Source organism: Panthera onca, chromosome A1 (genome assembly GCF_046562875.1).
Source record: "Panthera onca isolate mPanOnc1 chromosome A1, mPanOnc1 haplotype 2, whole genome shotgun sequence".
Taxonomy (NCBI): Eukaryota; Metazoa; Chordata; class Mammalia; order Carnivora; family Felidae; genus Panthera; species Panthera onca.
The window spans coordinates 5921665-5934915 of NC_138339.1; the positions used below are offsets into that span (position 1 = coordinate 5921665).

Below are 13251 nucleotides of genomic sequence, written 5' to 3' on the forward strand. Positions count from 1 at the left end.
CAAGGTCCCTAATAATGTCCCCATGGGCATGGGAAGAAAGCCTGCCATAAATCTGTCCCTTGTCCAAGGGGCCCTGGTTCTCATTTTAAGCATTATCATGAGCTCCCGTGAGTGCTAGACAACATCTTTTCTGTTTTAGTTACATGAAAAGTGAGAGACAGGAGGCATGGCAAGGGTTTATTGGCTGTGATCTCACTGTGGGCAATTTGAAGCCGCCTTCTGTAGAGAAAGATTTACGTGAACTGCGGTCTGGCCCTCCCTCCTTGAAAGAATGGCACTGGCATGCACAGAGGTACCAGGCCACTGGCAGAGGGACAGAGCGTCCCAGGCAGCATTCACAGGGCACTTCAGCCATTTGCAATGAACGTACATTTGCATAAAAACAAAGGATAGCTGGCAAAGCTTTTTTTTTTTTTTTAAATCTCTCCACCCGGTATTTGTGGATGCAACAACCCACTGTTTGTCACTAAAAGCAGTAAGGTCATCATTCGGAGTCTCATTAGGTAAGTTGGTATGACTTATTTTCAAAAGAAGCATAAACCGTTAGAAACCCAAAATGGGGGAGAGTAACATTTACTCAGCCTTAAAAGATTCGAAAAAATTAAAAAAAAAAAAAAAAAAACACGAAAAAATACACAATAGACTCTTTAAAATGTAGGTAGAATTTTGTCAACAAGCCACTGTTGTTCCAGTAACAAGTCATCAGAAAAAGAGATTATGATGAGCTCTGCCAAGGATCCCCCATGTGCTCAAACACTGCACAGAAAGTGCAGTGTTAGAGTTATTAAGAGTCCCAGAAGGGCCTGAGAACATCCTGGCTTCCCCCTTCACAGACGGAAGGGAACATCAGAGAGCCATGCACAACTCCCACGTGATTCCTCTCAGACCCCATCGTCCGTGATATCTGAGCTCGACGAGGGAGCGGGCAGGACTGTCCACACTCATGTCCACATTCACGGCTTCTTGTTACATCAAGAAGATGTAACACTTCTCGACCGCAATCTGTAATAGTCGTCAGCTCAGGTCACGATCTCACAGTTCGTGGGTTCGAGTCCCACGTCGGGCTCTGTGTTGACAGCTCGGAGCCTGGAGCCTGCTTCAGATTCTGTGTCTCCCTGCTCATGCTCTGTCTCTCTCTCTCTCTCAAAAATAAAATAAGCATTAGAAAAAATTAATAAAAAAAAAAGAAATTAATCTTAGAGGCATCAACACTAAGCAACAAAGGTGTTCATCAAAGTGTTTATGTAACTCCAAGAACAAAGAAAGTAAAGAACCTACGAGTTAGAATAAACTTAATGGTTTAAAGAAATTCTGCTATTCTGGGGCGCCTGGGTGGCTCAGTAGGTTGAGCTTCCGACTTCGGCTCAGGTCATGATCTCGCGGCCTGTGAGTTCGAGCCTCATGTCAGGATCTGTGCTGATGGCTCAGAGCCTGGAGCCGCTTCAGATTCTGTGTCTTTCTCTCTCTCTCTCTCTCTGTCTCTCTCTCTCGGCCCCTCCCCTGCTCACACTCTGTCTCTCTCTGTCTCTCAAAAATAAATAAATAAATAAACATTAAATAAATAAATAAATAAATTCATTCTGCTATTTAGTTCTATCTAGCCATGACAAAGATATTGTAGCCAAATATTTAATGACATAGAAATATATATTCACAATAAATTATTAATTGAAAAGTGTCACTTAAAAACATCCCAAATATTCCCCAATTTTCAAAAATGTCAGTATCAGTATTGAGTAGTATTAAAATATCAGGAATAAGTAGCACACCCCCCACAAAAAAAGGATGGAAAAATATACCCAAACGAATTAATAGCGGCTCAAGTTCGTGGTTGGAGATTATAGGAGACCCTTAGTTTTATACGAGTCCTTTGTATATTCCCTAAGTTTTAACACCAGATGTATTATTCCTGTAGTAGGGGGGGGAAAAAAGTCATTTTAAAATATCCAACAAAATCTACCACAAAGGATTTTTGCCATGGAGGCAGTTCATACTATATCTGTATTTATATCATTATATCTGAAAAGCTTCCCTGTGAGTTTGCTATTACTGGAATTCTCATTTTCCGTGTGAGGAAACTGAGGCCAAAGAGACCTAACTGAATTATCCAAGATGATAGCCACTGTTCCCTTGGCGCAAAAATGCAAATTGAAAAAAAAATGCAAATTGATTTCATCAGTTAGCTATATCAAACATGTTAATAACCATATTAACTAATTTTAACTCTGTTCACCTAATCTTAATGGATATTAACAAATGATGTTTAGTAATTAAAGTAATAGTAATGATTTTCAATATGAATAAAGAATATACACATTAACTAATAACATATCAACTACATCGAAACTATGCGGAAATCAGGTCAGTAGTAATTACATCCTAATGGAAGTCCGTTCGGGAGCCTGCCGCCAGGACTCTTGCCCAGTCGGTGTTCTCCCTGGCGGCTTCGTTATGTGGTGGAGACAGTCGATCTCCAGAACGCCTGGCCTGGCCCTCTCAGGTTATCCCCCTCGTTCACACGCCCCCCTTCCGCTGTCTGCAGGCTGCCAGCCTACCTTTAATTAACTCCCAGACCACATTGTGCATGACCTCCAGACGGTCTAGAAAGTAAATAGTAAATGACTAAATGCCGCTTGCCATTGACGTACGTTTTTCAGTAGATACTCTTGAAATAGGAAAACTTTTTAAAAGCCTAAGCACGAATTTTAAAATGTGAAACCAGGGGCACCTGGGTGGCTCAGTCCATTGAGCCTCCGACTTGGCTCAGGTCATGATCTCACAGTTCGTGGGTTCGAGCCCCGCGTCGGGCTCTGTGCCGACAGCTCGGAGCCTGGATCCTGCTTCGGATTCTGTGTTTCCCTCTCTCCGGCCCTCTCCCCGGTTGGCGCCCCCCCCCCCCTTCTCTCTCTGTCTCGAAAATAAATAAAACATAAAATAAAATAAGTGAATCCATAGGCTGTATTTGTGTAGGTGTTGGCACTTAGTTCAAAGGAGGGGTGCTACAGAAATCCTGTGTGACCCTGTGTCCCCCCACCAGGTGCACGTGCATACACTGATACTCACGGTGACACATTTGTTGACGACGTTCATCCTGAGGTCTCCCGCATCATTTCACCAGCAGCATCGTGGCTGGAACTGAGAGCTTCCCCCACAGCCGGCCCCCAAGGCAATGTCATGGCCTTCGAGGAGCGGTTCTAGACTACTCTCCACTACTCACTGAGAGACCACTGGGTTGTAAACCAGGGCCTCTCGGACTTTGTGGGGAAGGCCCCTGCTTTCACTTGCTTAGTTTTTTTTAAACTGCCAACCCATCGTGGAGGGTAACTTTCAAAATGAACAGTGAAATAGCAGAAAAATGAACTAACGCAAGGAGACATGAGACACAGAAGCCTGTTATCTTGTCGGATTCGGTGGGATGAGGCTCCCCGTGAAGCTGCTGTACACGGTCCCTGAGCAGCCCTCCCTGGGGAATTTGCTGAGCTGCCTGCTCTGGGTTCTGTGTCTGTCCCCAGGCCTGAGGCGCCTCCTGGCCCTGAGCCCTCACGCCTGCCCTCTGAGCTGGGGACTTAGTCACCAGGCTAAGGGAATGGTGGCAGAACTCCATGTAACTCAGGGCTGGTTTAGGAGCACACGCCCCTCCCCTACCTCCTGTTTTGGGAGAAACTGAGCCAGGTCTCCCTGCCTCGATTCTGTGTTTCCACTCGGCCAGCCCGAACAGTCCTATCAGGACACCTTTCTTTCCTCTGTTCCTCCCCCCATTCTCTTCTGCGGGGAGAGTGGGGTCAGCCTAGTGGGGAACCCCCCCCTCGGGGAGGTAATCTGGCCATGGAAATTCTGCTTACAGCCCTCCGTGTCCCGTAAAATGCTGCCACCTGTAAGGCCGCCTTGCTCAGGAAAGCTTCACCTCCTAAAGGGTGACCCAGTGGCTGTGTGATCCAGGGCGGTGGCTGGTCTTCCTCGGGAAGCTGAAATGCCAGGTCTGAGTCCTGATGAGTACGGATCTGTATTAGCCCTTGTGTGGCCGCCTCGCTGCCAAACCTCCCTCTCGCAGAGAAGGAAGTGCTTTGTGTGACCAGGGCGGCTGGCTTCTCGACTTCTCTTCCCCAAGAGCAGGATGGATGAGCTAATATCGCTGGCCTTCCGTGGCTTATTCCATATAATGGAAATGACAGACCGGGCTAGTTTTTAAAGACAGGGTCTGTCAAACATCAGTCGGATCTATGCTTCATTATACCATGAAACTTTACTGAGTGCTGCTTCTGTTCCAGAAATGCCGGTAGCAGCCAACCCTGGTTCCTGAGGACACGGCAGTGTCACAGGTAGAGGCCCCCTGGGCCTGGCGACCGTGTCCACTTACCACATCCCTCCTGGCTGGCAGGGCTCTGGGCCGCAAGCTTTGCTTGTTCTTTTCAGTGACTTAAAAGGAGGATATGAGGGGCACCTGGGCGGCTCAGTCGGTTAGGTGTCTGACCCTTGGTTTCGGCTCTGGTCGTGATCTCACGGTTCGTGGGATCGAGCCCACATCGGGCTCTGCGCTGACAGTGTGGAGCCTGCTTGGGATTCTCTCTCTCCCTCTCTCTGCCTCTCGCCCGCTTCTGCTCTCTCTCTCTCTCAAAATAAGTAAACATTCAAAAAAAAAAAAAAAAAAACAGAGGGCATTCTTCCCCTCATTTTATAGATGGAGACATGCTCCACAACCAGGTTGGGTCACTGGGGACCCCGCTAATGAGTGAGCAAAGCAAGATTGGCTGGGGCTGTCGCATCTCGATGATGTCCCGTAGGGCAAATGGCGAGGGAGCACCACGGTAGGGCACGCGTGTCACTGTTTCCTGGGGACGACAGGGGATGCAACGTGCTGGCTTTTTTCCACACGCCTAGCTCTTCCCATTCCCTCGTGTTCCCTGCCTACTTCCAGGGACTCTGTGACTCACCCCGGCCAAAGCTGTTAGTTTGTCAAATCCTCTCTGCTTTGGACCTGCAGTTTCTCCTTTAATAAAATGCCGAGGCTTTCTTATGCTTTTAACAGAACCCCCGGTAATGATTTATATCTTCATAAATTAAGAATTGAAAGGCCGAAAGAGATTCTAAGTACTATAGCTTTTAAAATCGATACCTGTGTACAGAGTCACTTGTTTTCATCTTCGAGAAGCAAATGACATTTGCGAGTCATGACCTGCCTTCAGTGTAGATCGTTAAGAATTATTTCTATTGGCAATACGCACGATTGTTCTCATTGGGCATGCTTCACTGGGTCAGCAAGCCACGGAATGAGTAATTCTTTTCTAAAGCACACATTTTCGGGCGTGTACCCTGGGGTCAGAAAACAGAAAAGGGCATCTGTTTTTCACAGCCAGTTCGGAAGTTGCGTGCGTGAGCTTGGGGGTTGGTGGTGACCCCCAGTGTGAATTCCTATTCCAGCATTTCGCAGAAGAGATCCTAAACGTTCATCTGATATATTTCCCTGTTCCAGTACTTTATCTACAGCTGCATTCTGGGACTGATTTCCTGCTCGGTTTTCCTGCGGGTGAATTACGAGTTGAAAATGCTGATCATGATGGCGGCGTTGATAGGCTACAACACCATCCTTCTCCACACTCACGCCCACGTCCTGGACGACTACAGCCAGGTCTTATTTGAGAGGTAACCTGCGCCCTCTTCCTTCTCCGCGGTGGTTTCACGGGACATTGATGACGTGAGTGTGTGTTGAGTAAACACAGACTAGCGGTATCCTTGCCGTTGATAATCATTGTGTGGGCTTTTCTTTGAAATTGTGGTGCAGAAAATTGATGTGTGTCTTCACTATAGATTATATACAATATCTATCATCATGTACCCTTAGGAGGTTTAGGGAGGTGATTACTGCCCCAATCTGTACTGTATTGATAACAATAACCTAGGGTTTCTCTTCCTCAGCATTATAAAACTTCGGAGCGAGTAAGTTTCTGTTGTGTCGGGCGGTGGGAGGACTGCCCTCGGCATTATAGGGTATGTCGCGGCATCCCTGGCCCCTACCCGCCAGATGCCACTCACAGCCACCCGCCCCGAGTCATGACCACAAAAAATGTCTCCAGACGTTGCCAAATGTGCCCTGCGGGGCAGAGTGGACCCCAGTTCAAAACAGAGGAATCCACATACACCGGAAAAGTAAGTGGATACTTTCACAAGTTACAGAGTTCAACATCTTACGGGAGATTTCCTAAAATACCCTGGTGTGGAAGGAGGTACTGGCAGCTGGCGATTCTCTGTTCTATGAAGAGATTGATTTGCAGGAAGAGGTAGACCTATGATGTAATCCGGTCCCGGATACGATCAGACGATATGATGTGAAAGCATCGGGTCCCGAGTTCGGAAATATCGGAAATGGTCCTCAAGCCCCTCTTTGGGTTTATGAAAGGTCTCCTGCCATCAAATCACTTCCATAAGCTTAGAATACCTGTTCCCTGCTTGAAAAAAAAAATGGAATCATTATGATACTGTCCATCGCACATCTTGATAGCAAAACTTTTTACATCAAGTGTTGGGTTTATTTCTAGACCCGCCAGGCTTCCAGTTTTTTTCTGTAGGCGTGTTGCATAATCCTCCGTAAAATATCTATAAATTTCTTTTAATGTAAAATAAATGCCTTAAATATTTTCCTAGATGTGTGGCTCCAGAAAGATGGCTTGTGTTGACAGCATATGGCCACTTACTTCTCCATCAGAGGTTCAGTGTCAAGGACAGTGGGCCCCCCACTGCGTGCACGTTTCTTGCCAGTAAGAACTTTCAGAAACACAGTGGCAGTGCATTCTCTTCACGTAATTTAATTTCCACCGTCTTCCACACCATGAAGCTTTAATAATCTGTAATCAAGCTGAAGAGTAGTCGAGTTGCAAAAATGCATAATGGTATTAAGGAAGGTTTATGATTCCTTAGCAAGGAGGAGAATGAAATCAGAAGTTAATTTTCCAATAAGTTCTCAGAGTCACCAAGCAAACATGCTTGAATATTTCTCTGCCACATCCAGGGAGCCTGCCTCAAATCCCTATGTAAATGTGGCGTTACCGATTTCTATGCGCAGCAGATAAGGCCACTGAATTTCCCTTTATTAAGTTTGAGGCTCCTGAACATGCGACACATCTGAAGACAAAGAAGCAATTAGATCAGCGGCTTTCTGATGGAGAGAGAATTACTCCTGGGGACCTGAGACAGACACACGATCTCGGGTCAGAACCGAGCAGCACTAGAGGAGTTACTTGGTTGAAGAAAAGTTTTTACTTCCCGAGCCCTTTCATTTCATTCAAGATCTTTTGTGTGTATTCTTCCGGTCGTGTCTTCATAAGAACCTTACAATCAGAGAGGGCTGCCCTGAGAAGCCTCCAGAACCTGCCTCCACTCCGAAGGAAGACAGCGTCCTGCCAGGAGGAGGGACGCACCTGCCTCCCCGTCCTCCTCCTGCCCGTACAGGTCTGGCCCGTCCAGACCTGCCTCCCCGTCCTCTTCCTGCCCATACAGTTCTGGCCTGTCCAGACCCGCTTCCTGCATGAGCTGCCCCAGCACCCCCCAAGCATTCCTCCACCAAAAGGTGACTGTTCTTGGCAGGATAGCAGAACACCTTGAAATCAACAAATTTTCTCAATATCGGTTTAAAACTAATCCCAAATGAGGGGCCCCCAGGTGCCTCGGTCAGTTAAGCATCTGATTCCTGAGATCGAGCCCCCCATCAGGCTCTCTCTCTTCCTCAAAAATAAATAAACATTAAAAACATTTTTAAACATATTAAAACAAACAAACAAACAAACGAGAGACTCCTAAGACCAAGACTCTCTCCATTTCCCTCCTGATTTCTTCAGCCTCAGTGTGTTTGAGAGAACCCTAAACCCCTCCCGGAGCCAAAACCCACCAATTAATATGTGTTCTTTGTTCGAGAGAGTTCAAGAGGTTTCCCCATCAAACACCTGACCCAGGTTTCCTCATCCTTCGCCTTGATGGTATAGACGCTGGTACACCTCCTTTCTGTTAAGACACTGGGATCCTCAGAAAAACAAAAGCCCCCTGATCTGGGACAGGACCTGGAGATGGAACATCCCTAAATCCCAAAGCCAGTGGCTCCCTTCAAGGAGGGAGCTGGTTCCCAGGAGTGCCACACCGCACTCCCAGTCCTGACAGAGCTCATCCGTGCCACTGAAGATGTGCTCGGCCCCGTCCCTTTTCTGACTTATTTCTGGTCTTTGCATCGTTGGTCTCCCTTTTCACTCTTGGCTTCCTGGTCCTTGCCCTGGTCTTCTTTCTGGAATGTGTGCTCTGCTGTGATAGTCAGTGCCCTTGGGGCCCACCTTGGCCCCTGGACTGGACCCCTTGTCAACACTGAGCATTCCTAGCAGACCTACTCCAGACTTCTGCTTTCACCGTGGGTGTTCCTGCAGACCGAGCGGCCCTGTCACCCTGCAAAGCTGGGGAATGTCTCCCCTAGAGGAAGCAGATGGGGCTCTGTCATCTGCTGCCCTCTTTTCTTTAAGGCAGGTAACAGACACTCTAGAATCGAGGAAGGAGCAGGTCTGAACTGAGTACCACTCTGATAACCACAGTGCCTGTAACTGTGCCTGCCCTCTAGTAAGTAGGTGCTAAGAAATATCTGTTAGATAAATGAATAACAGCAGGTAGACTCCTTAATAACCAGAAAGGCCCAAATACTGGCTGTAATGAAAAGTCTCACCTCACCTGCTTCCCTGAAGACAGAGGCTCATGGAAGATGTGTCTTTTCAGGAACAGGATCGGTTTTTGTTTGTACTCTTACATTTCAAGGGCAAGTTTGGAGAGGGCATCTCTGTTTATAAGGCAGCGTTAGGCCACTTTCTGAATACACATTTGGACCGTATTGTCGTCCTCTATGTGAGTTCACCGTGACCCATGTTTCGGGGGCCTTTTCGGAACCAAATTTGACATTGATAATGGACAAGCCAAAAGGATGTTACAAGCCAACAGGGACGTTTTTACAACAGGGTTAGCGAAGAAAACGGGAGAAGTATGCACCAGAAAAACTCCAGCTCAACGAATAATTCAGGAAGTGACATCAAAGATATTCCGGCAGATTCACGAGTGTGGAAAGCCTACTCTAAAGGAGAAAAGAGACTACTTTGAGTGTGCCACTGAAAGTTCATTAAACAGAGGCCAGCGATGCCCCAATACTTACCATTACCTGCTCTTAATGCGATTCTGGGAAGTCACGTCATGGTGGAAGAAGCCCGGGTGTTTCTGGTATATTCAGAAGGTCCAGGAGAAGCCGTTTCCTAATCCTCTGGCATTTACGACATCCCCCGTTTTTCCGTGAGTACAGGATGTTTTGCTGAACCAGTCAGTGGCCATTCCGGTTCCTACCCGTGACGCTGTCTCCCAGAGCCCTTGGCCGGCACCACGGAGGACACCAAGTGCTCTTGGCAGTGACGGTGATGCTGATGAGCGTCGATGTTGCTGGAAGATGTTCTTGTTTCGAAGACACTTTCCCTTCCCTTGTCAAGGTCTTGCCACAGAGTCCACAAGACACGGTCAGATTTTTCCTGGGAGTTTTTTTCTTGCAGAACTGAAAAGTCTCAAGGGATGAGTGTTATCGTTTCCTATGGACCCGGCCATTATGCTAATCCACCTGAATATAGGAAACGTGCGTTTAATTCTGAAAATGCGGGGGTGGGGAGCTTGAACAGGACGGTGGCTGGTGGGGTGGATAACAAGGAACCAGCTCTGTTTGGGCGCTCAGCTGAATATGACAAATCCTTTGTGGACAGCATATACGTAAGGCGTGTAAGTAAGCAGCGATGCCCAGTGTCCAGCCTTGTCCACAAGCTCTGGATTGTTGTTGGTAGAAATGTCTGCATAATTTTAACTTCCTTAAAGTTCTGCGTCAAGCGTGGTGGTGGAGATGCTCAGACACATGTCACCGGGAGCTACGCGTTAAGCACCTTCAGTGTGACCTTGTTCCGCTTTCTCTGTTTTTCCTGTGTCTCATTCAAGACACAGAATTCGAGATGACGCGACAGATTTTGACAGTGTCCCAACGTGGGATCAGCCGAGGGTGAGCTCACTGCAGCGTTAATCACGATCAGCAGAAAGGCAGGACGGCACCGCACGTCCACCCTGTGGTCGAGGGCCTGGGGGTGTCCCCAAGCACCTGAAATTCCTCTCAGGTCTCCTCTTTTAAATTAAAAATGTATTCCAGATTTACATTCTAACCCATCACGTATCCAAGTTAATGTTGAAAAGTTTTGAAATTACTTTCGAAGTTAACATCTCAGCTTCTCGTCCCCTGCCCAGTTTCCCCTCTCTGTATCTCCAGAAAGTAAGAAACACACGTTTCTGCGTGGCTGGATCCGCGCCACCCCCCCCCCCGCCCTCTGCAGTGGGTTGGGGGGTCAGAGAAGCTGGTGGTGGGTCGTCCGAGCTGCCCGACGTAAAAGCAAGTTGTCTGAGGGCTACTCAATTCCACCAAACTTTCTCTTCTTTCTTCTAGAAAAAGCAACCACCAGTGAGCTACTGTGTTATTTAATCTAGAAAAGAAAATGCCCTGGGAGGTGGATCCACCTGCAGGAGAGTACTTGATTTTTGGGCTGTTCTGTTTGATTTTGGAGTGGGGGGCGGGGAGGAGATTTCCCGGAGCCTGTGCCCAGACACTGTGCAGAACGCATCTTAATCATCACTCCGTCAGCCTCTGATGCTAAGGCCACGCACAGCCCTGCGTCTCACTGCACTGATCGGCCAGTCGCCTCCCGCCTACGATCACCTTTACGGAACGAAACCACGACTGCATTCGTCAAGTGCATTATCACATCCATAGCAGAGGGCCAGCGCCGCTCTCAGCCCCGCCTTTGTCCTCTCTCCTGACCTGCAGCTGTCCCCTGGGCGCATTTCCCGGCGAGAGCTTGTGCCTTAGTGTGGTAGGCTGTTCCAGCCCCAGAATGTCTTGCTTGGCATTTATGAACAATACAATGAGAAAGAGTTAAAAAAAAAAAAAAAAGGCCGGGGTGCCTGGGTGGCTCAGCCAGTTGAGCGACCGGCTCTTGATTTCGACTCAGGTCACGATCTCTCGGTCCGTGGGATGGAGTCCTGTGTTGGGCTCTGTTCCGACAGCGTGGAGCCTGCTTGGGATTCTCGCTCTTCCTCTCTGTCTCTGCCCCTCCCCTCCTTGCACGTTGTCTCTGTCAAAATAAATAAATAACCTTAAAAAAAGATACTCTGAGAAAGCATAGGCTCGGGGCCCTCTGTCCTTGGGTGACATTGGGCCACCCGCCCTGGAGGACTGCTGCGGGTTCCAGGGGATCCGTGTCCAGCCAGGAGAGGAAAGTGTCTAGAAAGGAAGCCCCTGGGGTTTCAAACCAGCACGGTTATGTGTCCCCTCACTCACGTGTTTTTAAAACACACTTCTATTGAACACCCGCTGTATGCCGGGCCTCACTGCTGGAGCCTGAGCTCACGGAGACGAAGAAAGTACAGTTTCTACCGTCAAGAAGATCACAAAGTCTCTCTGAGAAGATCGTGTCTCACGGGAAGGCTCGCGGGAGACTTGTCTGTCGGGGTTAAGTTCATGCCGCACGCCTAGAAAAGGAGAGAGCGTGTCGGCCGGCTTGTGTTAGGGCCCAGCGTTGACTCACGTCGGGAAGACGTTGAAGAACTATGAGGACTCCCAAGCGCAGGAGACAGGTGACTCCAGCATCACGGCAGAACAACGTGTCTCTCGTCTTGGCCCCTCCCCCAACCTCTGTAACGGTGATTTGGCGTCTGTGCAGGGACAAAAGTGCCCTTGTAGGAGCTGAGGGATTCAGCAGCGTATGCCAAAGGGTCCGAGAGGCATCTCATGCCCCCGCGCGTCAGATGAGAGGCGTACGGACCCCAGGCGTTCACGCCGCCGTGGCCGTGAACCAGCTCGAGCCCCTCTGGGACGTGGTCCGGGAGCCCCTGGAGAACACTCAGCCAGTCACCCACAGACGACGGAGCCTTTGTGCGAGTCCTGTTTCCAGAGCGGAAGTCCCAGCATGCTTCCGGGAAAACCTTGCAAGTCTGAATGCACTGAAGTAGCTAAGAGGACCGGCCTGACTCTACTCCCCGCCTCCCCCAGGGTGGCACAGCCGAGGCCCATGCGAGCAAGCCCCCGCTGCTGCCGCCGTGCCAGATGCTGCCAGGGAGCCTCCCTCCTGGCCCCGTGCACGGTGCTGAGTCCTGAGCTGCGTGACGGGGACGGTGAGCGGCCGGGGGACAGACGGGGACTCTCGACGGGCCCGACAGGGATGCGGATCCCACTAGCTGCATCGAGGCATCCGTCGGGAAGCCTGCCCGGGGGACACTGGGGACACCTCGCCCGTGGACCCCCCGCAGCAGGCCCGCCGGCTCCCCGCTGGGCTCCACGCGCCGCCCTCGCACCCCGACCCCGCAGCCGGCTCCCCGCCCGCGCTCCCAGTGGTGGAGGAGACTGCCAACTTGGACAGAAAGCCGGCGCGGATCTGAGGACCAGGGAGAGACGGACGACAGACTCGAACTTGAGCAAGGTTTGTCAGAGCAAACCGAAGGAGGCCGTCACTACTCTGCCCGGTGCACGGCCAGGCGGAGAGATGGCTCGCAGCTTGAGAACTGGGCCACGGGAGGGGGCAAGGGTCGTGCAGCAGCCGTGACCACAGCCAGTCTCAGGAAGCCCCAAGCTGTTTCCGTCCCAGGGGCCGTTCATAAGGACTCCAGGAGGGGACTGCCCTTTCGGGTGTGCAGAGAGCCGTGCAAACCTTCAAGGAACAGAAAACCTCGAAGAAGAAGGGAGCAGAGGAAGTAGCGAACAGCCAGAGAACCCTTGGTGAGGGGGCACGAGTAAGTCCTTGCCAACCAACACTACTCTCGGTGCAGATGGACTGAATTGTCCACCCAAAAGGCAAGCCTGGCTGCAGGAGTAAAAAAACGTCAGCACCAGGGGCGCCTGGGTGGCCCCGTGGGTTAAACGACCGACCCGTGGTTTCCGCTCAGGTCGCGATCTGACCGTTCGTGAGATCGAGCCCCACGTCGGACTTTGCGCTGACAGCATGAAGCCTACTCGGGATTCTTTCTCCCTCCCTCTGTCTCCCTCCTCTCCCCTGCTTGTGGGTATGTGCACTCTCTCCCTGCCTCTCAAAATAAATAAATAAATATTTTTAAAACACAGGTTTTTTTTTTGTTTTTTAAAGAAACAACAGGTGTTGGTGAGGATGTGGAAAAAGGGGAACCCTCAGGCACTGTTGGTGGGAATGCAAACTGGTGCAGCTGCTC

The 13251-nt window shown here is 49.7% G+C and overlaps 1 protein-coding gene across 2 annotated transcripts in view; it reads left to right on the forward strand.

The window, feature by feature from the left end:
- Positions 1-13251, forward strand: part of ADCY2 (adenylate cyclase 2) — a 415689-nt gene that overhangs the window by 357720 nt on the left and 44718 nt on the right. For both annotated transcript variants that reach the window (XM_078444291.2, XM_078444293.2), the window contains exon 18: positions 5471-5640. In XM_078444291.2, coding sequence (XP_078300417.1) covers positions 5471-5640 — 170 coding nt within the window. The remainder of the gene's footprint in view (positions 1-5470; positions 5641-13251) is intronic.